The sequence below is a fragment of the Panthera tigris genome, chromosome A2 (assembly GCF_018350195.1).
Source record: "Panthera tigris isolate Pti1 chromosome A2, P.tigris_Pti1_mat1.1, whole genome shotgun sequence".
Taxonomy (NCBI): Eukaryota; Metazoa; Chordata; class Mammalia; order Carnivora; family Felidae; genus Panthera; species Panthera tigris.
In genome coordinates, this window is record NC_056661.1 from 3,622,214 (window position 1) to 3,645,017 (window position 22,804).

General features: G+C 54.5%; 2 protein-coding genes across 10 annotated transcripts in view; one reads left to right on the top strand and one right to left on the bottom strand.

Annotated features, from left to right (window-relative positions):
- Positions 1-170: 170 nt before the first annotated feature.
- ARRDC5 (arrestin domain containing 5) lies at positions 171-12,638 on the bottom strand. 4 transcript variants are annotated; one of them, XM_042977858.1, is made up of 3 exons: positions 12,298-12,638; positions 10,389-10,594; positions 171-667 (listed from the first exon to the last, which is right to left on the bottom strand). In XM_042977858.1, the coding sequence occupies exons 1-3, from the start codon at positions 12,548-12,550 to the stop codon at positions 212-214; spliced, it is 915 nt and encodes a 304-aa protein (XP_042833792.1). In that variant the 5' UTR covers positions 12,551-12,638; the 3' UTR covers positions 171-211. The 4 variants fall into 4 exon arrangements, with proteins under 4 accessions (XP_042833792.1, XP_042833791.1, XP_007075206.2 ...); XM_042977857.1 differs by having other exon boundaries at positions 171-685; XM_007075144.2 differs by having other exon boundaries at positions 171-739.
- An 83-nt stretch (positions 12,639-12,721) lies between these two features.
- The window catches only part of UHRF1 (ubiquitin like with PHD and ring finger domains 1), a 36,606-nt gene continuing 26,523 nt past the window's right edge, over positions 12,722-22,804 (top strand). For 2 of the 6 annotated variants that reach the window (XM_042977850.1, XM_042977851.1), the window contains exons 1-2: positions 15,986-16,250; positions 16,525-16,691. In XM_042977850.1, coding sequence (XP_042833784.1) covers positions 16,130-16,250; positions 16,525-16,691 — 288 coding nt within the window. In that variant the 5' untranslated portion in view covers positions 15,986-16,129. Of the gene's footprint in view, positions 12,917-14,957; positions 15,213-15,728; positions 15,857-15,985; positions 16,251-16,524; positions 16,692-22,804 lie in introns of those variants that run through there. The other 4 variants (XM_042977852.1, XM_042977854.1, XM_042977855.1 and 1 more) reach the window with 4 other exon arrangements.

Consider the following 22,804-nt stretch of genomic DNA (forward strand, 5'->3'; position numbering starts at 1 on the left):
GACTGCCAGGTCTTGTCCCTTCCCCTGGTCTTCTCCCGGCCATCGGGGGAAAGCGATACCTCAGTGGCTTCGGTGTGAGAAGGAGGTTCAGGCATGTCCCCCGCCCCCCCCCCCCCATCCACCGTGACTCATCTGAAGCCTGTCTTACGAGACAAAGAAAGGGCTGCTCATACCGTCCAATAAAACTTTTAATATTTAGAAGTTTGGGCGCTTAATTCTGGCACTCCTGGCTCACGGGTAACGCTGCCCCCTCCAGCGGCTGGCAGCCGGCGGTATCCACGGGCGCGCCGGTGACGATGATGGGAACCTTGGCCTTCACACAGGTCAGGGACCGCGGCAGATGGACCGCGCTGACCAGCTCGTAGCGGGTGCTCATGATCTCGCCGTCCCGGGGGCTGCTGCTCACGGACAGCACCTGCGGGAGGTCGAGGGTGCTGACGATCTTGGTGGCGTCGAAGGGCGCGATCTGGGTGTTGGCCTCCTGCCGGAGCAGCTCGCTGCTGTCCTCCCGCGACCGCCGCTCCGCCTTGGGGGTGAAGCCCTCGTAGCGCACGTGGGCATAGAGGGCGAAGACGACCGTCTTGATGCTCTTGCCGCTGTGGTTGCTGATCTCCGTGGTGAAGACAATCCCCTCCCCCGGTGCGAAGGTGTTCTTTTCCATCTGGATCTGAAGGCAGATGGTACCCTGCATGCAGCAATTGTACGAGACTTTCTTCTCAGCCTCCACGAACAGAGGGCTCTGCAACTGGGGAGGGTGGGCAACCGTGAGGGGTCACGGCCACGGGACCCCCTCTCGCCTGCCTAACGTTCCTCCACCATAGCTCCTGCAAGCCTGGAGCCGCTGGGACCCTCCTAAGCAGGAGGCCCTGAGGGAGGATCGGGAGCCTTGGGGAGCCTGGCACGGCCTCCCAGCTTCCTTTACTCAATTCCCTTTGCCTTTCTGACTATCAGTTTCCTCCTCTGCAAAAGAAGCCTTTGAAATCCACAAGACCCTGGTTTACCCCCACCTCCATTGCTTACTTGCTGTGTGACCCTGAGCAAGTGGCTTGACTTCTCTGGACCTTGGATTCTTTCTTTCTTCCTTCCTTCCTTCCTTCTTTTTTAATGTTTATTTATTTTTGAGAGGGAGAGAAGACAGAGCGTGAGCAGGGGAGGAGCAGAGAGAGAGGGAGACACAGAATCGGAAGCAGGCTCCAGGTTCCGAGCTGTCAGCACAGAGCCCGACGCGGGGCTCGAACCCATGAACTGTGACAGCATGACCTGAGCTGAAGTCGGACACTGAACCGACTGAGCCACCCAGGAGCCCCACTTTGTTTCTTCTTTTAATGTTTACTTATTTTTGAGAGAGAGAGAGCACGCACATGTGAGCAGGGGAGGGGCAGACAGAGAGGGGGACAGAGGATCCCAAGCAGTCTCCGTGCTGACCGCAGAGAGCCCGATGGGGGGCTCGAAGTCACAAACCATGAGATCATGACCTGAGCTGAGGCAGGTGCTCAACCACCTGAGCCACCCAGTCGCCCCTGGTCATTGGATTTCTAGAAGACAGGAGATGTCTTGCCAGAGACCTAGGGTTTACCCAGGTAGTTCAGACTTTAGGAGAAAATATTCCGGGCTCTGAATTACGAAAAGAAAACTGTAGAGTTGAAATTATGTAACGTGTTTCAATAAGCCATTCTATCAACTTAGCTGCTGGGTTGCAGATAAAGTCACACATTATATTTACCGAGTGGCTTGGGTGACGTTTTACTTTTTATTTGTGAACAATATTCTAAAGGATTCAGCGTGATGTGCGGTGGGCTTAGAATAATCGCTCTCCACTTTTGCTGGCTTCCGGTATCTTCTTGCAGAGGAACTTGATACTTTTACAAGTGTGTGTGTGTGTGTGTGTGTGTGTGTGTGTGTTCCCCTTCAGCATACCAAAAAGAGAGAGAGGAAAAAAATTGTGCAAAAAAACCTTGCAAACGCCCCTCTGACTCCCCATTAGTGACATCGAGTTGGTCGCTTGAAGCTGGCTCTGATGGGAGTATTTTCACCAGGGAAGTTGGTAAACATTACACATCAGGGCTGCCCCCGCCCCCAGAGCCTAGCACCCCGCTGCCGCGTTCCCACAACTTGCTTCATCAGCGTTTACAAATTCTCCTGATTTGTTCCAGATCGCTGCTCATTTAAGGAATAAAATATCAGGGGGCACTTGGGTGGCTCAGTCAGTTGAGCACCTGACCCTTGATTTCGGCTCAGCTCACGATTTCACGGTTTGTGGGTTCGTGCCCCGTGTTGGGCTCCGTGCTGAGTGTGGGGCCTCCTTGGAACTCTCTCTCTCTCTCTCTCTCTCTCTCTCTCTCTCTCTCCTGCTTGAGTACACACTCTTTTTCTCTCAAAATAAATTAACAAACTTAAAAAAAAATTTTTTTTAACGTTTATTTATGTTTGAGACAGGGAGAGACAGAGCATGAACGGGGGAGGGTCAGAGAGAGGGAGACACAGAATCTGAAACAGGCTCCAGGCTCTGAGCTGTCAGCACAGAGCCCGACGCGGGGCTCGAACTCACGGACCGCGAGATCGTGACCTGAGCCGAAGTCGGCCGCTTAACCGACTGAGCCCCCCAAGCGCCCCTAAATTAACAAACTTAAATAAAAAATTTAAAAATATATCAGTGTCGCACAACTATGTGAATGTATTTGATACCAATGGTTAAGTGGTAAATTTTGTGTATATTTTACCACGATTTAAAACAAAAAAAATAGGGGTGCCTGGGTGGCTCCGTCGGTTAAGTGTCTGACTCTTGATTTTGGCTTGGGTCCTGATCTCATGGTTCCTGAGTTCGGGCCCCGCATCGGGCTCCACACTGACAGTGTCTCTCTCAAGGTAAACAAATAAACTCCAATAAATAAAATAACAAATAAAACCAAGCTCTAGTTGAGGCCCCCATGGGCCCCTCTCCAATGCTGTCCTCCCACCCCTGGCCCTCTTCATCCTGAAATGGGGGGTTTATCATATCAGCGGATGTTTACTTATTTATTTAATTTTTTAAAACATTTATTCATTTTTGAGAGAGAGAAACAGTGTGAATGGGGGAAGGGCAGAGAGAAAAAGCGCTGAAGTCAGGCGCTTAACCGACCAAGCTACCCAGGCGTCCCATATCTGCAGATTAAAAAAAAAAAACTCAGACACAGAACACCCCACAAAGCAAATATGCAACTGTGAATTAATATCAAGTCAACTCGCCTGTAACCTCCCTCCAAGAAGAAGAAGGAATTTGCTAGTTTTCCCCCAAAGTCCCTCACACTTGCCCAGGCGGCAACCCCACCTGCCAAGGGCAATACCCTGAATTTCACGGTGATCAATTTGTTGTACCTACACATTTGTTCTCCTACGACATACACGGAGGGACCTACGCCAGATTATTGCCTCAGAAAAAAGTGTGTAAAGAATCACATAGCGGGGGGCGCCTGGGTGGCTCAGTCGGTTAAGCGGCCGAGTTCAGCTCAGGTCACGATCTCGCGGTCCGTGAGTTCGAGCCCCGCGTCAGGCTCTGTGCTGACCGCTCAGAGCCTGGAGTCTGTTTCGGATTCTGTGTCTCCCTCTCTCTCTGACCCTCCCCCGTTCATGCTCTGTCTCTCTCTGTCTCAAAAATAAATAAATGTTTAAAAAAAAAAAAAAAAGAATCACATAGCAGGGCGCCTGGGCAGTTCAACCGGTTAAGTGCCCAGCTCTTGGTTTCAGCCCAGGTCATGATTTCACAGTTCATGAGTTCAAGGCCCGCACTGGGCTCTGCGCTGAGAGCACACAGCCTGCTTGGGATTCTCTCCCTCCCTCTCCCCTGCGTTCTCTCTTTCCCTCTCTCTCTCTCTCTCTCTCTCTCTGTCTGTCTCAAAAATAAATAAATAAACTTAAAAAATATTTTTTTAGAAAGAATAATGTAACAAGCACAAATGTGTCTTCTAACCAGTGGAAGAAAGGAAATGTTACTGATTTGACTGAAATTGGGTGACTTCTGGGTGCTTTGCCCCATTTTCCCCTCTCCTTCTTTTCCGGACTGGCATCTGTCATTCTCGTATGAAGTTTTCTTTTCTTTTCTTTTTTTCCTTCTCTTCTCTTCTCTTCTCTTCTCTTCTCTTCTCTTCTCTTCTCTTCTCTTCTCTTCTATTTTTTTTAGGCAGGCTTCGTACCCAGCACGGGGCTTGAACTCACGACCCTGAAATCAAGACCTGAGCTGATACCAAGAGTCAGATGCTCAACCAACCGAGCCACCCAGGTGCCCCTCATGTCAACTTTCATATTACGTACAAATGCATCTGCTTGTGGGAGAAGCATACAATCCTGTTTTACATAGTTTAATGCTTTAAATAAATCAAGCTGTCCACGTTTTCCAGCAACTGGCTTTTCTAGCTCTGCATTCTGGGCTCGAGATGCATTTGTATCGACACACCTGTTGTTCTGGTTTGTTTTCACCATGGCCACTGAGCGTGTCGCAAAATAGTTTATAGTTTATTTCTTCAGGCAGCCCCCCTCTACAAGATGGATGTTTACATAGTTTCTATGTGTTAGATGTCATAAAAGGGCTAGAAGGAACATCCAGACATCCGGACGACATTTCTTCCTGGACTTACACAGGAGAGTTGCTCTCCGCCACAAGCTGGCAAACGTTTTCCGTAAAGAAACTGGTAACAAATATTTTAGGCTTTGCGGGCCACGTACAGTATCTGTCATATATACTTTCTTCTTCTTTTGTTTTTTAAACCATAACTCATGGTTAAATCGTAGATTTCAGGGGCGCCTGGCTGGCTCCTTTGGAAGAGCATGTCACAAGCACACAGATTTTAATATCGAGACAGAGAACACAACCTGTGTTTGCATCTACGTCTAGGTCTGTGAAAGAGAAATCGTGTCATGAACTAACACTTATCCATGACACATGCCTGCTGGTACTTTCTGTTTCACTCTATTCTATTTACTGTATTCGTTTAAAAATGTTCGTCACAGGGGCGCCCGGGTGGCTCAGTCGGTTGAGCGTCTGACTTCAGCTCAGGTCGTGATCTCTCGGTTCATGAGTTCGAGCCCCGCGTCGGGCCCTGTACCGACAGCTCAGAGCCTGGAGCCTGCTTCCGATTCTGTGCCTCCCTCTCGCTCTGCCCCTCCCCCGCTCACCCTCTGTCTCTGTCTCTCAAAAATAAATGAAAATGTTAAAAAATTGAAAAAAATATATTCATTGCAACCTTCTGAATTCATTTTCCTGTTATGCTTAGTGGACTTACTTTATTCTATTATTTTGCTTCATATAAAAACAAAATTTATAAAACATTAGCTGGTCGTAACCCACCAGATTAATTTTTTTTCTGGTAAACTCTGGAGTCTACCTATTCAAAGCTATTATATTCTGTCCAACACATTGATGTTGTAAAAACAAAGCTTGTTGCAACCGACCACATTTATAGTTTCTGACCTATTTTATTCTATTCTTTAGTATATATTTGAGGGTTTTTTTTAAATTTTTTGAGAGAGAGAGAGAGAGAGAGCAGGCAGGGGAGGGGCAGAGAGGGAAACAATCCCAATCAGGCTCCTCGCTGTCAGTGAAGAGCGCGATGTGGGGCTCAAAACTCACGAACTGTGAGATCATGACCTGAGCCGAAATCAAGAGTCAGACACTTAACCCACTGAGCCACCGAGGCGCCCTTATTCTTTCATTAAAAAAAAAATTAATTGCCACCCACCAACCATATTTTCTTCATTTCCTATTCTACTTATTCTCTGTTCTGTTTTCTTCTTCTATTTAAAACACACACACACACACACACACACACACACACACACACACACACAACGTTTGCAACCCCCAAAATTGGCTTTTTTCTAATACTTTCCATTTTGGCCTTATGCATTCTTGCATTTTATACAAATGAACTGGCATCCCATTAAATTGATTTTCCAACCCATGAATGGGCGTGATCTGAGGTTTGGAAAACACTGGTCCAGATAGGATTGCTTTCCCTTGGAGACCTAGGGCTGACCCCTGACCCCAGGTGACCTCACCTCTACCCTCAGCCTCTGACCCCCTGCCTCCTCCCCCCTCTCCGCCTCCCTCTCCTCCAGGAGGCTAATTGCAGGCAGTTTTATTCTAAATCCCTCCAGTCATTCATTCGAAAATTCCTCGCATGCGTTAGAACCCTGCAGGTGTTAAGGAACTGGCTGCCCTAACTCAAGGCCAAGCCTGTAATTCTGGCCTGTGGCTGAGAGAGGGGCCAAGAAATACCAACGATGGCCCAGTGGCCTCCCACGCTAGGTCAGGCAGGGTGGCCAAAGCCCACTGATATCCAATAATGTTGAGGGTACAAACCCCACATTGGATTTCCCGGATCTGGGAGTGTCTTAGAGCCCCGCATTCCTTTGGCATAGGTGAGCCTCTGGGGGTGGGGGGTGGGGGGATTCATCCAACCAGTATTTGTTTGCATCGATTTAGTGCCAAGTTCAAGGAAAACCCGTAGCAGTTAAGACAAGCCTAGTCCCAGGGCGCCTGGCTGGCTCAGTCAGAGGAGCGTGTGCCTCTTGGGATTGTGGGTCCGAGCCCCAGGTTGGGTGTAGAGATTACTTAAATTAAAAAAAAAAAAAACTTAAAAAACCTAAAAAAGAAGTAAGACCAGCCCAGTCCCTGCTCTGGTTGGGCCGGGGGGGGGGGGGGAACGAACGCATAACTGGCACATTGAAAATGAACCAGGTCATTTCCGATGAGGCTGTGGTGGGATGCAAAATGGCGGGGGGTGGGGGGCAGGAGTGAAGGAGAGGTGGGGCAGGGGCTCGCTTAGAGTCAGCGGTTAGGAAATGTCTCTGGGACAAGTTCCTTTTCCAAACGGTACTGATTCCTGGAAGAGGCAACGGGGTCCCATCTTTCCAGACTCTTAAAGGTACAAAGAGTGGAGAGGAGGTGAAGAGATCAGAGCCCTCGAGCCTGGCTAAAGGGAATGGGAAAACAGGGCAGCCACTGTGGAAAAACAGGCTGGCGGTTCCTCAAATGTTAAACAGACTCGTCATCTGACCCAGCAATGCCCCTCGAGGTATCAGGCCAAGAGAGACATGCAAAACTTTGTAGACCTGTGCAGTACCTCGACTCTATGCAGCCGAGAGGTGGAGGAGACAACCCAAGTATCCATCAGTGCAGGAATGGATACATAAAATCGGGTCCCATCTGTGCCCTGGAATATTATTCAGCCATGAAAAAGGATACATCACAGACGGAGCGGGCACAAAGGCGAGCGGGTGGGAGGGAGATAGCTGACACACAAAGGCTCCGTACCCTACGATTCCATTTTCATGGAACGTCCAGCACTGGCAAACCCAGGGAGAGAGGAAGCGGATCGATTCGTGGTTGCCAGGGGCTGGGGGAGGGGATGTGGGGAGTTTGAGGGGTGACAGCTAAGGGACGTAAGATTTCATTCTGGGGTGAATAGAACGTGCTAAAATCGACAGAGGGGCGGGCTGCACGACTTTGTGAACACACTAAAAGTCATTGACTTTGCGCACTGGAGGAGGGCGATTATAAAGTATGGGAAGTGTATCTCAATAAAGCGGTTTTGTTTCGTTTTTTTTAAGTGGAAGGGGGAAATGTCTGCTCCTCCCCCCTCCCCAGCTCCCCTCCCAGGGGGGCCGTGGCTGTTTTGTCAGTTTCTCTGGCCTCCTTCCGGAGAGTCGTTTGCTACACCTGCAAGGAAGTACATTTCACGCTCTCACCACCGGGCTGCCGCGCGGGGCCCGGGGTTCTGAGCTTCGCAGCGCTCACGCCACCCCGTGACTGACACGTCCTTGTCCGGTCTTTGTTTCTCTTTAACTTTTCGGTGGAGTATACCTTGGACAGCACCCTGCCGGTTTCATTCTCCTAGCAATGAGCATTTAGGCTGATTCCAATTTTTTTTTTTTGCCACCAAAACATTGCTGTAGGAGGTCACGTCACGCGTGAAAGAATATCAGTAGGAGAAATTTCTAGAAGGGAAGTGGCTGGGACAAAGTGCATGTTCACTTTCATTTGGATAGATGCAGCTAAAGTGCCCTCTGTTGGGGTTGCGACAGTTTATTCAGTGACTACGTGGCCTCGGAGCAGAGATCCGAAGGATGAGGAGGAAGGAGAGGAAGATCATATCATAGTGTTCCAGGCGGAAGGCACAGCCCGTGCAAAGGCCCTGGGGCAGGCCCAGGCCTGGAGTGTTGGCCGAACATTGAGGAGGCCCATTTGGCTGGAGCAGAGGGAGCAAAGGGGAGGGAGGGCAGAGGGGAGGGCAGGGCGGGGATGGGGCAGGTCACTCAGGGCCTTGTGGGCAGCGGGGACTTTGGCCTTTACCCTGAATGAGATGGGAGACGGGGAGGGCCGTGGGCAGAGGAAGGTCATCACCTGACTGCCTCTGGCTGCTCTGAGGGCAGACTGGGGTCAAGAATCTGCCTGTACCTGGTTGAGCCCCATCACTGCTCACTGCACCAGAGTGGTAACCTCTGCCCTGGTGCCCCAGCTCCTGCCCTCACCCTGCCCCCTCTTGTCTATCCTCCCTAAAGCAGCTGAAGGGAATGAAATGACGACCCTCTGCCCACCAGGGCTCCCACCTCCATCAGAGGTGGGCCTTGTGCCCCAGGGCCTTTGCACGGACTGCTCCCTCTGCCCGGAACCCTCTACCCCAGATGTCCACATGGCTTTCCCCCTCTTCTCTTTCAATTCTCTGCTAAAATGTCACCTCCTCAAAAAGGCCTCCCTTGACCAGTCTGGTTAAGACAGTACTGAGTAGTCAGAAAAACCCAGTATTTTCATATCCTCAAAACGCATGTGTGATAACTCCCTTTGCTGCTATGATCTTGATTTTAGATCTTCGCACTTCCTGGGCACCTCCTGGGTGTGCAGACTTTGTGCTGAACACTCTGGGGTCTTCATAGGCACCCATCGAGGGAAGTAGTTTTCTTCTTCTCATTGCGCAGGTCAGGACAGTCAAGTCAAGGCTCCGGGAGCCGGGGTGTTTTGTTTTGTTCTGTTTTGTTTTTTAATATTTATTTTTGAGAGAGAGAGAGGGACAGACAGAGAGCGAGTGGGGGAGGGGTGGAGAAAGAGAGAGAGAGAGAGAGAGAGAGAGAGAGAGAGAGAGAGAATCCTAAGCAGGCTCTGCTCTGTCAGTGCAGAGCCCAAGGCAGAGCCTGAACTCACAAACATGCGAGATCGTGACCTGCGCTGAAATCAAGAGTCAGCTGCTCAACGGATTCCCCCCCCCCCCCGCCGGGGGCCCCCTGGGAGGTGTTAATTGCCCAAGGCCACCCAGCTAATAGCATATCTGTCAACGGAGTCACAGGCTGGGTCTGACCCAGCACCAACATTTCCAAAGGGAAGGCCAGAGGAGGGCCATAGTTCGCTCAGGGTGACACAGGGGGCAGACGGTCAAGCGGCCTTGGGCTCAGGCCTGATCATCCCAGGGCTGGTCCACCCCTCCAAGCATCTACCCTTCCTGAGACCCTCCAGGACCATCGCAAGAGGTTGGCTGGGCCACAGGTGATTCTTGTCACACGCATAAGAATACTGGAGACGGAGGCTGGGACAAGATTCTGGGGCACATTCTCCAACCTGCGCCGGGCACTGTGGGAAGTTCGGGATTTACATGAAACATGAAATGGAGGTGGGGGGGGGGGCGGGCTCTGGGATTCCTACCTGGATCTCGAAAACTAAAACGCCAGCCATCTGAGCCACCATGATCTGATAAGAGTCCCCAGGGAAGTCACTTGGCCCAACGTCACTCCACCCACCTTGACTTCTACCTTGACTTCTCTGCACCTGGCCCTCCAGGAACCATCTAGAAAACCTCCTTTGCTTAGCCAGACCAACATCATCACATGGCCTTTCCTTTTCCAGGCCCGGAGGCCACCCCCTTTCATGCCTCTTTTTGTGGGGGGCACCATCTCTGCTGTCTGAGGGCTCAAAGACCCTGGAGAGTCACCGAGCATCCAGGCATCTCTTCCACCCGTGGGTCACAGGGAGGTCTCTGCTTAGTCTTGACTTGTTGCAGGCTCAAGGGCATTGGGGACCACTCGTTCTCTGTAGGGGGCGTCCAGGGCACTGGGGGGTGTTGAACAGCTGCCCTGGCCCTATCTACTCGATGCCAGTAGCTCCCCTCCCCCCAGCTGTGACAGCTACAAACGTCCCTGGACACCGCCCAGTGCCCCCTGGGGAGGCAGAATTGTCCGGGTTGAGAGCCCCGGCCTTGCGCCTGCCCTGGTTTCTGATTCACCTTTTGTGAACTTGGCCTGGGCAACCATCCGTGCCTTTTCCTTCTTCCTGGTGGGGGCCACCTCTGTCCCCTGCCTTCCCACCTCCCCCTGCCTCCCGTGAGCTTTGAGGACAGGTCCGACCCCTGCTCCTCTCCTACCACTACCTGCAGTGCGTTTTCTTGATGGAAGTCTGAAGTCCCTTGAATCAACAAGTACGTTCTCTTCTTCGCTAGAACGTGCTCCCGACCCATGCAGGAGGCTTGCACGAAGTAGGAGACGTGGCCAATTTTGCTGGCGAAGGTAGAAGGAAGCCTGGGAGGTAAGTTGAAATGGAAGTCAAAGGTGTGGCTGCCTGCACTTAACCAATTATCTGAAAGCAAAACACACCAATGCCATCAGAAGGTTCTAGAATCTTTGTTTTTTTTTTTTTCCTCCCCCACTTTTTATTTATTATTTTGGCAAGGGCTTTGTCCTGGGCCTGGCCCGCCCATCCCTGAGCTAGGCTGAGCTCGGCTGAGCTCTGTGCTTTTAGGGCTCTGCATGGTCAACAGATCTCAGGTCTAGGCCTCAGCCGGGCTGGAGGGGGATGGCCCCGGGTGGGTGATGTGGCTGGGGTGGTCACCCCAAGCTATCCACAGGAATGTGCTCACCGCTACTCTGGATCTGCAAAATTGGAGGTCCCGCCCTCAGACACGCATTCATTCATTCATTCATTCATTCATTCAACAAACACGTCTTGAGCGCCTACTTGCACCCCCAGTACCGGGCACAACCCTGTGCCTAGAAGGCGCTCGATAAATGTTTGTGAAATAAATGAGTGAATCCACTGAAGGCTTGAGCTCATGCTTTGCGGGGCAGGAATGCTGGGCAATCAGAAAGGCTGGTATCTGACGCTGGGGGAGGTCTGGGTGGGGACCGTTTGCTCGCAAAAAGTAACACTTATGACGCCCTTCCTGTGTGCCCCACGCTAGTCTAAGCCCTTCGTATGCCATTAGGTCACTAAGTCCTCAAAACAATCTTATGAGGCAAGACTTTCTGGCTCCCATTTTCCAGATAGGTTAACTGAGACACGGAGAGGCAACACGGCTGCTGGCCAGTAAGGCCTGGCATGGGGCCGTTCCTGCCCCAGAACCTTCTTTTTCCTTTTTTTAATTAAAAAAATGTTTTTAATGTTTGTTTATTTTTTGAGAGAAGTAGAGTGTGAGCGGGGGAGGGGCAGAGAGAGAGAAAGAGAGAGCGAGACACAGAATCTAAAGCAGGCTCCAGGCTCTGAGCTGTCAGCGCAGAGGCCGATGCGGGGCTCGAACCCACGAACCGCAAGGTCGTGACCTGAGCTGAGCTGAAGTCGGACGCTTAACTGACCGAGCCATCCAGGCGCCCGCCCCTACCATTCTGACCCCTAGAAATCTGCACAGCTGGTGTCCCTCCCACCGCCCAGTAGTCACCTCTTTGAAGGGACCTCCGTGACCTCCCCATCTAAAACTTTTAAAATTCTAGAATGAAACTTTGTCTAGCTGAGCATTGGCCAAGAGTTGTGGAACACCCGGGAACACCCCCGTGAACACATTTTGGAAAGGACATGTAGCTCCAGGGCAGCTCAGCCTCCCTGGTGTCTGTCCAGACTTTGGATCTGAACCTCGTGGAGTCGGGGCCGAGTTATTCTTTCCCTAGAATGTCTTCCCTGCCCCTCTCTCTTTCCCGGTGACCATAGGACTCCTTATCTTTGTCTCCTCGGAGTTCACTGCTAGAGGGAGATTTATCTGTAAAATCACAAGAAAGATGTTTTACTGGCCTCCCAAAGTGGTCACGGGGCTAAGGACAGCATTTTCCAGGGGAACTACTTTGATAGTTCATTTCGAATATCTGGGTCCTGCTCAGCTCTTCCTGTCTTGTTATTTTCGTGTTGTGAGTATCTGATGGTCATTGTTATACATAGCCTCCCTCCTGGGGAGGACCCAGGCCTCTGCCCCTGTCTGGTATCCCTGGGGGTTTGTTGATCAACTAACACATGTGTTTACCTTCCAGACCCAGCTTCCTATCATGGCTAGAGTTGGCTGCTGCCTTCGTCCTTACCCTCTACTGGGAATGTCTTCGTCTTGTGCACATAGTCGGCCTTGTTGTTGCAAATAACATCCCTGCTATAATCACGGGATGCCCCGATTTCTTCATTCCACTCCACGTAACCCCTCCCCACGAGCTCCACCTTCACTACGGGGTCCACCAGGGTGCTGTTCAGCATCAGAACCACCTGCCCTTCTATGCTGGAGCCGGCCGGGTAGACCACATCCTTGGGCAACACTAATTCGATCGACTTCACCACAGACATGGGGGGTTGGGGTGGTGGAGGAACATCCTCCCCCCTCCCCCAGGACACTGAGAGTCCCAGTTCCTTTGCCGCGGCGAGGTCACCTGTCTGTGACATCATCCAGCCAGGGTTCTGGGAAGGGGCCTCCAGTGGCCGGGAGGGGAGACGAGGCTGTTGTTCGGGGGGGGGGGGGCGGGACGGCTTGGGAATTCCAAAGTCCTCACTGGTTGGGGAAACGACAACCTGACCACGTTTTCCTAGGAAATAACAAATGAATACGCAAAAGCAGCCACAGACCCTAACACTCCTGCCACACTGGGAACGCCTGTCATCGTGCCAGGAGGCCAGAGGCCTGGGTGGGGAGAGTTCTCGCAACGCTCCGGTAAGGTAGGCATCATGAGATCTGCTTAGAGATGGAGAGGAACGAGGAACGAGCCCCAAGGGATGTTCTGCTCTGTCAGATGGCCCCCATGTGCGGTACGCGCGCTTCTCAGGGTTCATACGCTGGTTAGGCTCACCCGCGTCTATTGTCATTTTAATGGCTAGTTACACCAGTCGGAAAAAAAATTACGGATATGGCCAGGGTATGAAGTTTGGTGTGTCCCGAGCGAAGATGCTTAGAGTGTCGTGTGCTCCACTTTGCTCACTCATCTGACACTTCCCTTTACACCCGTGTCTCCCCCATCGAATGGGAAAGTCCCTCCAGGGCGGGAGGAACCTTGTGCCCACCCACGTCGGCTTGGCTCCAGGCCTGGTTCAGACAAGAGGGGTGTCGGTAAAAGTTTGTCGAGCGACTTAATGGCCTTCAAGAATATATGATTTTGCAAAAAAGGAGACCGAGGCCTTGTGCCCCCCTAGCGGTTTTCTTGGTGCCTGATCTGCGCGTGGGCTGATGCCTAAGTGGGAGGGCCGCTGGAGCACGAGAGGTGTCAGGAAATGTCCATTCTGCAGACTCCGGCAGGCCTCATTCATTGTCTTTGCTGTGTCTTGCTTTATTTTACACGATGTCTTCTGTAGACATGGCCGTCTTGTCTCCTAAGCGGTTTGTAAGCTCTTGGAGATGCTTGGCTAAAATCAAGGTGTTCTGGGATTCTGGGGGAGACTCTTGCCATATTCCTTGCCTGATGACCTCATCATTCCAACCTCTCCTTCCCCGGTCACTTCTCCTCTGACTTGGCCCTTCTGCCACTCTCTTTCACTTATTAGGACCCTTGCGATGATTTGGGGCCAGCCTGCTCAATCTAGGATAATCTCCCTCACCTAAAGACCTTTAATGTAACTTAATCTGCAAACTTCCTTTTGGCATGGAAGCTACCGTATTCACAGGCTCCAGGGATATCTTTGTGGGGGACATGATTCTGTCTGCCACCTGGGGACATAACAGCAGAAGGGACTCTGCTCACTGGCTTCCCATGCCGCTCAAGACACGAAGACCAAAGTCCTCCTGGTGGCCCTTGAGGCCCCAGGTGACACCTCTCTGACCTCATCCCCTCTCTGCCCAGCTACGCTGGCCTCTTGGCTACACTCCCCCCCACATTTCTAAGCCTTTTCCCGCCTCTGAGCTTGGCCGTGCCTCCTCGACCCATCTGTCCTTGGTTTCTATCTCAGATCGCAGCTCAAATGTCATCTGTTCAGAGAGGCCACCTCTCCACCTCAACCGGAATGTCCTCCCTGCCCACTCCCACATGCCTCTCCGGCCACTGTCCTGGCTTTGCTGCAAATAGAATCTGAAATGATTAGCTTGCTTTATTTATTTATTTATTTATTTATTTGTTGCCTGTCTCTCCAGACAAGAATTTACCCGTCTGGAGACCACCAACGGGGGTCGGCCTTGCCCATTGTTGGGCCCCCCAGCTCTGAACACCGTGTCCAGGCGCTTTGTAGGTGCCCAGCATGGGTCACTGTGTGCCCGCCAAGACTGGCCAGAGCAGAGCAAGCAGGGCGGAGGGGGCAGGGCAGTCCTGCCCGCCTGGACAGCCGGAGAAGGCGGGAAAACGAGGCGGGAAAACCCAGCAAACAAGCCCTGCGGGTGGGGAGCTCCAGCAGGCCCTGACGCCAGGAAATAGAGCTTGGGGCGATCAGGCTGGCCATCGGGGTGCAGGCGGTCTCCAGAGGGGCCCCAACATCCCACTGCGGTGTTTAAACACTGATTCCGGCCTTCCTTGCCCTACTGTCAGCGAGTGCCCGTGCCCGGGGAGACGGGCTGTGGGGAAGGAATTAAAAGGTCAGGGGGTCTTTACCCGGGGTCCCTCCCTAGGGCCCCCGAGGGACGCACGTAGTTAGGGGGGCCCAGCTCCCGCCACCGGGCCGGGTTGCACACTGGGCGCGCCCAGCAGAGCGCGCAGGGCTGGGCGGGGCCGTGGCCGGCTGGGCGGAGTGGGGCTGGATCGGGGAGGGGGCGCCCCCCACCCCCTTTCTCGCTTCCCGCCACTGCAGCGGCCAATCACCAGGCAGGCGCCCGCCCCTGGCGCGGCCTCCCGCGGCCCCGCAACTCCCAAACGCCGAGTTTTCGCGGGAAAAAAAATCAGAGCAGCTGGCAGCGCGGCGGGCAGTGGTGGCCGTCCAGGGCGCTCCGGGTTACAGGCAGGTCGGCGCGGGGTCCGGGGCCACACACGCGTCTCCATCGCCATCCCCAGCCGGGCCAGGCGCGCAAGCAGGAGAGCGGATCGGGGCGGCCGGAGAGGTGAGCCTCCGGACGGATCGGGGTGCCAGCCCGGGCCGGGGGGTGGGGGGAAGGGCTCGGTGCACCGGGCGCGGAGACTTTGGAAAACTTTCCCGAGCGGCCCGGGGACGTGCGGCCAGCACGGGCGCACGCGTGCCCCGCGGCGTGGCTGCCGTGCACGCCGTCTCGGGCTCTGCCCCCGCCCCGCCGGCCCTCGGGAGTCGTCCTTGGCAGCCCGGGCGCTGCCCGGGGCGAGGGGAACGTCCCCAGAGCCCCGCGGGGGTCGCGCCCGCTGGGTGGGGGAGGGCCTGGTGAGCCGCAGGGGAGGATGTCAGGCTCCGCGCCTGCGCGCGGGGCGCCCCGCGATTCAATTGTCGCGCCCGAGCCCGATTTCGCGCGCCCTTAGTTCCCCGGGCGCGCCTGGGCCAATGGGGAGCGAGCGGGGCGGGGCAGCCGGGCGCGGCGGAGCCAATGAGCGAGGCGGCTCAAGTGAAGGGGGGCGGGACTTGGCGCGCGGGGCCCCTCGGCCGGTCCCGGCGGTGGGGGTGGGCGTGGGCTAGTTGGCGTGGCCCGAGCGGACGGGCGGGAGAATAAGAGAGGCTCCGAGTCCGTGGGTCGGAGTGCCGGGAGCGCGAGACTGCCGGCGGGGCCGCGGTGGGGCCGAGGTGAGTCGCGCGGCGCGCGCGGGGGCGGCCGGGACGGGGCGGCCGGTTGCCATGGCCACCGCGGGGCCGGCCGCGTCGCGCGCACGCGCGCGCGGGGGGGGGGGGCGCGCGCGCGCCAGGGGTCGGGGCCTCGGGGGTTTGGGCGTGGGGGGGATCGTCCCCCTTGGGTCACACTTAGTTGAGTTACTGGGACTTCTGAAGTTCCAACCCGCGCCGGACTTTTGGGTTTTCCCCTTGCGTCAGTATTAATTCAGAGAATGAATGAATGAATGAATGAACGAACGAACGAACGAAGAAATAAACGAACGAACCTGGCCCCTCACCGTTCGGCCGTGTCCTCCTTCCTCCTCTGGACATGATTGTCTTCCCTCTGTGAAAGGCGGAGTGGGTTGGAGTGAGTGGTCCGAGACGCCGATTGCCTTCCCCTAATTGACTCTCCCTCCTCGCCTCTCCGCCCTTGCTGGTCATTAATGCATTCATTCCTCCACTTCCTCTGCCGGGCCCTGGTCAGCTGTGGCTAGTTCGGGGACTCACGCGCCGGGAGGGCGTTCGAGGAGTTTCCTAGTGTCCTCAGGGTGGACAAAGGCCAAGGTGACCTGAGAATGGCACGGTCTGGCGGTGGCAGCAGCAACGGAACTGACCTAGGGGTCCCGCTCTCTCCCCCTCAGCACCAGCAGACGCCATGTGGATCCAGGTTCGCACCATGGACGGCAAGGTGGCCCACACCGTGGACTCTCTGTCCAGGCTGACCAAGGTGGAGGAGCTGAGGAGGAAGATCCAGGGGCTGTTCCACGTGGAGCCAGGCCTGCAGAGGCTTTTCTACAGGGGCAAGCAGGTAAACCCGCCCCGCCGGCTGCCGCCCGCCCAGCACCTTTGTTCTTGCCTGGTCCAGGCGTAGTACATATACTCTCCCCGCCCCTCGTCCGGTCCCGCTTCACGTCTCCACAGAAACCTCAAATGCCTGAGCCAGGAACAAAGGCTCCACTCGCAGATCGACAGACCGGGCAGGAAGCTGGCACTCCAGTCCGTAGCGTTTGGGCTTTTAACTCTGCCTGCCCGGTTTTTTGAAGCTCCCCTCCCAACGATTTCTAGAGAAAGAAGTTGGAGGTGGCCAATGGGGGACGCGTGAATTTCGAGGAAGAGCCTCGAATGGCTTACTCAGACACTGGGATGGAAGGGAGCAGGTTTTTTCTTTGAAACACACGCTGCTGGCCCACGGCCTGTACCTGTTTAGAGTTTGACCCCACAGAATCTGTTTTCTGGAAATTTGGATCAGCTTGTTCAGAGTCCGGAGATGGCGGTTGCTCGCCAGGAATTTCCGCCGCTCTGGGCCCGCTGTGCCGAGCGAGCGGGACGTTGTGCTTTCCACGGGTCTGCGGGCCCCGCTTTTCCGTCTCCTTTCTTCTCGCTCTCTCCCTGGGCCCCTGGTGGCGTTTAAAATGGCCACCCTTGCTTTCCCAGCTGCCCACACTTGGGACGCTTTCTCCAGGGGCGGCAGGGGGGTTTCCGTTTTTGTCGCTATCTCTGGGGAGATGGCACGTCCCGTGAGTGGGATTTCCCTGGGCGTGGGATAAGCTAGCACGCCAGCAAGCGCCAGTCCCATCTGCAGGGGCCATCCCAGAGTTGGGTGCGCGGTAGGGACAGCGGTGTAGCGACTGTACCGGATTAAAAGTCTTCAGTCGGGGTGCGCGTGCCTGACTTTGTTGTCGCGTTTGAAGCGGGTACTGCCGCCATCTGGTGTCTCGATTGAGAAATCAACAGTGCGCCTGGCCCGCCAGGAGTTTCGGGGGCTGGGAGGATCCAGCGTGCTTAACACGAAATGAGACCAGATGATTAATTTCTTGGGCTCGTGGTGCCCTTGGGAGACCCTTCACCTCCTTCGTGCGACAGGCAGGATGACTTCAATGTCTTAAGAATCTGAGTGAGCCCGCCCTGCCTGGGGAGGGGAAGCCGGTCCCGCGAACTGGGGGCTTTGACTGTTCGGTCGCCTGCGACTTCGAAAAAAGGCAGGGCTGTGAGTAACCTCTGCCGAGGTTCTGTCTTCCGCCTCCAGCAACGGCTCATTTCTGTGGCATCCAGGCTGACTTCTATTAGCCACTCAGTCTCTTCGTGGAGCGGAGTTTCTGAGAACCTCCGAAACAGGTCACAGTGTAATTCAGAGGTGGGCTGGATCCTGTCCTCTCAAGTTTGAATAGCTGTGAGCTTCTCCCAGGTGGCGCATGTCACAGTTGTTACATTTCAAGCCTGCAGAAAAGTCACAAGAGCCATGAACACCTAAGCACCCACCCCTGGGCCTTCCCACGGACGCTTCTCTGCATTTGCGTCTCCGTATTCGCGTCATTGCAGTTTGCTCTGCCCTCCTCTCTGTCCGCCAAGCCACTGTATGTTTTGGAACTCATTTGAAACTAAGTTGCAGACGCTAGTTCACGCTCTCTCTAAATAGTTGAGCACGCCCGTCATTAGAGTTCAGTATCAGTTTGTGTGTGGTTGTGTGTGTGTGTGTGTGTGTTTTTAAGGTGGCATTTGTACATAGTGAGATAGACGCACCAAAAGCAGACGGACCCTTTGCAGTTTTGACAAACGTCTACGCCCACGTAATCAAACCCCCATCACCCTTCGTTCGTAATGTGATGTCTGATCCACACAGAAGTCCTTACAACTCCTGTGTAAGTTATAAAGCGGGATGCTAACACGAACACCTGCGGGCGTTAGACACGTATGTTGTACCTTTAATTTTCAGGATGTCAGCGATGAGAGACGGGCCCCACTCGGCAGCTTTGTGAGGGAATGTGTCGTCACTTCTGGCTTCCGGATAAGGAAGCCGAGCCTGGAGCGTGATGCAACTTCCCCAAGGATGCAGGGCGAGGCCCTGGCCTGGCTGCCGGGAGGTGTGGACAGCGACGGGGCGGGGGGGAGGACGGGGACAAAGGCCTATATAGCAGCACCTCAGTGAGTCAAGTCTGCAAACAGACCAAGCTAACAGGTGATAGAAAGCCGCACAGTTTCCAGTGGGGGCAAGAGTGCTGTTTTCACAGAATGTTCTAGAGTCTTTGTAATCCTTCCTCGCACCCCCCCCCCCCCCAAAAAGAAACATGTAGTAGTCCAAGGGCTGCAGTGAGGTTGATTGAGCCGATAAAGCAGAACCTAGCTGAGTCTTTCTCCAGGATATGGGAGGGTTTCGTGGCCGGGTTGTTTAGGCTGAATAGGTTGGCGGTTATGTCGCTTGATTGGCGGAAATGCAAGAAGGCGGAATGGGGGCAGGGACTCGGGCGGCAGGCCCAGCCTGGGCAAGGGCGAGAGGCATCTGGCGCCCTTTTTTTTTTTTTTTTTTTTTTTTGGCTGCCCATGAAAATGACAATGGCTGTCCTTCGTGGTGACTTGAGCTCAGGTGCAGTGCTGTGCTCTTCACATAATCTCCCCACGTTCCCTGCCCAAGGAAGTGGCTGTCGTGCGGCCTGGTGAGAAAGCAGGGCGGTCATGGCCAGGTCCGGCCGGTTAGGGGTAAAGGTGCAACGAATCCGTGGGCTCTGGGTTTCTCCCCCTCGGCCTTGCTGACGCCAGGGGGGCCGGCTCGTTCCCTGCATTTGCCGCCACTTGGGAAGTACTGATTTAGTAGATAATTTACTTTAGGAAAACAGCTAAATCGGCCTCGCGGGCCTCAAAAGCTGTGCTAAGGACAGTCTGAAGGATCAGTCTGAGTGGCGCCCTGAGAACGGCCTTGCGAGGGTCATTCGTGTCCCCGCACCCCACCAGCTCAAATTGGCTCTTCCTGAACGCTGTCCCCGATTTCCTGAAGGGCAGAGTCGCTGTCCCCGATTTCCTGAAGGGCAGAGTCAGAGTCGGGCAGCAGAGTCCTGCCCTTCAGGCTGTTCGAGGCAGGGTCCCCCCCCTCCCCCCAGCTCCCAGCTGGAGGGCATTCCCGCTAAGCCGGGTCAGCAAACCCCTTATGTAAATATTTGTCCCTGTGAGGACTGCTCACCCCTGCCCTTGGAGATAGTATGCAAATGAATGGGCGTGTCTCAGGAGGAGCCCAATAAAACTTTATTTACAAAAACAGGTGCAGGCTGGACTGTCACACTGGCTGTAGCCTGCCAGTTACACCCCTTCCCGCCTCCATTCGGGGTCCAGGGTTCCTGTCAGGAACAGCATTGCCGCGGAATGTACTAGAACAGGTCCCCTAGGACACCGTGTTGCAGAGAGGTTTTCCCGGGCAGGGGTGCGCAAACTGTGTGGTCTCAGGAGTCCCTCGGACCCTGTTGAAGGCCCCACGGAGCTACTGGTGATGAGGAGGGGTCGTGCGTGGCCTTGAGGTGCTCACCTGCTGTCCTTGCTCTCCCCGCTGAACCGGGGAGCCCTGTCCCCTCCGCCGCATCTGGGCTCCGGCTTCACGTGTTTTCTTCTCTCCCATCTCTGTCCGTGTGTCCTGTCCGCATGTCGGGTTGCTGCAGAGCCTGGAGGCCAAGCAGGGCAGGTGAGGGGCCAGGGCTGCGCCCCCGGGAAGGGCTGCAGAGCAGTGTCCTGCTTCCTCCCTCTCCCAGCTCACCCACAGGCCCTGTCAGTGCTCCCTTCCCTCCTCCAGCTGTGGGTCCCTCCCTCCTGGTGTGAGGCTCAAGGCCCACGGTAAGCCCCTTCTGGCGTCTGTCGCCCCCACGTCTCGCTGAAATGGCTGCTCCGAGCAGACTGAAGAACCACATCTTGTCAAGCCCTGGGGCGTGTATTTCCTGGCCTCTCGTGCCTCTGGGCAGCACCCTGCACCCTGAAGAGTAGCCCTCGAGATTGTCACGAGGGGACAGAGAGTGGGCAGCGGTGGTAGCCGTGGCAAGTTTTTAATCCCGGTTTCCAATGGGAACCAGCGTGTTTAGATGTCAAATCGTGTACGTGTTTATTTCGCCCTTGCACGGCATGCGTGGCCGAAAATTCCAAATGTCCAGGAGGCATACTTGGACTGAAAAAGAAAGACGGGGGGCCTGGGTGGCTTGGCTGGGTGTCCGAGTCTTGTTGGCTTAGGTCCTGCTCTCACGGTTGTGGGATCGAGCCCCAAGTTAGGCTCTGTGCTGTCAGTGTGGAGCCTGCTTGAGATTCTCTCTCTCTCCCTCTCAGCCTCTTTGTCCTGCTTGCTTTTGCTCTCTGTCCCTCCAAAAAAAGAGAGACAGACAGACAGACAGACATAAATACTGTGGGTACTTTTGCCTAGACCTGAATTGTCACTTATGGAGTTATCGGCCCCAAACCACGTATACATGTTCCAGAATAGGTAGTTCGAGGGATTTTTCAGTGCAGAGTTTGGTTCTACGAGATGTTAACTTCAAGTTTAATTTTAACGTTAGGACTGCTACCACGAGGTGCAGATCACCTGTCTTTCGGCTTTTGTACTTTTTATTCATGCCATTAGCCTCCGCTGGAACTTTAGGATCCCCCTTTTTTTTTCTTTTTTTAAGATTTTATTTTTAAGTAATCTCTATATCCAGCGTGGGGCTCAAACTCACAACCCTGAGATCAAGAGTCGCACGCTCCACCCACTGAGCTGGCCAGAGGCTCTGGAATTTTAGGATCTTGAAAACGAATCCAAGCGTGGAATGTTCCAGCACCTGATGCCGAACACGTTGGCATGAGGCAGGCCTGGGCCCAGCCTCTCTGCCCCATGGTTCCTGAACAGAACTTTTGTGCACAGCTTTGGGCAGGCAAGGTGGAGGGAGAGGGGCACACAACACATACCTTCTCTTACAGCAAATAATTGTGCAAGCTTCCTGTGGACTTCGGGGGCCCTGCTGGAAGGTTCCAGAAGTGGCCTCAGGAAGCAGCCAGACCGGCTTGTGAATTATGCGCTTTGCCACCTCCCGCCCGCAGCCTGAATGCCCCTTTCCCTGTCCTATTTGTGCCTCTGTCTGTGTCCTTGCTCCTGCACGGTCAGGGCTTCCTGACCCCTTGTGGACCCTAGGGGCCCGGTTGTGCTCTCCCTGGTTCCGGCTCTCTCCCACCGGCTCTCCCTTGTCCGGAGCCCAGCATGAGGCTTGATCTCATGGCTGTGAGGACATGACCTGGATCTTAGGTTCTCTGCACCATTAAAAGGAAGGTTCAGAGATTTCTAGTATACCCCGCCTCCCACGTACAACCCCCCCCAGCTGTTGGCATCCCTGCTAGGGTGGCATGGCTGTTACGTTCAACGCACGGGTGACGTTAGGGTTCTTTCCTGACGTGCGTTCTGCGGGTTTGGACACGTGTGGCAATACGTACCCGCCACTGTGGGTCAGAGGGGCCTCGCTGCCCTGAAACTGAACTTGGTGCCACGCCTGCTCAGTCCCTCCTCCCCCAGCCCCTGCTGTCTCCGTGGCTTTGCCTTTTCCACAATGTCCCAGAGCTGGAATCATACAGTACCTGCCTTTCTTGGACTCCTTTTCGCCCTTAAAAAAAACCCACAAATAATTAAATGACAGCTTTATTGAGATGTGATTCACATACCACACCGTTCACCCCCTAAAGTGCACAGTCTGGTGCTTTTGACTCTATTCACAGCATGGTGCGTCCATCACCACAGTCAAGGTTAGAACGTTCCATCACCCCAGACAGAAGCCCCATCCTTGGGGTGCCTGGGTGGCTCCGTCGGTTAGGCATTCGACTTCCGCTCAGGTCATGATCTCACGGTTTGTGGGTTCGAGCCCCGCGTCGGGCTCTGTGCTGATAGTTCAGAGCCTGGAGCCTGCTTCGGATTCTGTCTCCCTCTCTCTGCCCCTCCCCCCCTCATTCTCGTTCTTTCTCTCAAAAATAAAAAAACCTCCAAAAAAAAAAAAAAAGAAGCCCCATCCCTACTAGCTGTCACTCCCTCCCCCCTCCCCTGGCACCCAGGAGTCCCCTTCCTGTCCCTGGAGGAGCCTGTTCTGGACTCACACCCCGTGTGGACTCTCGTGTCTGGTTCCCTCTCTGAGCATCAGGTGTTCAGGGTCTGTCCGC

Bases quoted from the DNA above. Each gene is read 5' to 3' on its own strand.
- ARRDC5 (XM_042977856.1), bottom strand. From the start codon at position 12,550: ATGTCTGTGGTGAAGTCGATCGAATTAGTGTTGCCCAAGGATGTGGTC. The intron at 10,595-12,297 runs GTAAGGACGAAG...TTTTGCTTTCAG, and splicing joins GAAGACATTCCCAGTAGAGG to ATAATTGGTTAAGTGCAGGC. The intron at 746-10,388 runs GTAGTGGTAGGA...CACCCTCCCCAG, and splicing joins ATCAAGAAAACGCACTGCAG to TTGCAGAGCCCTCTGTTCGT.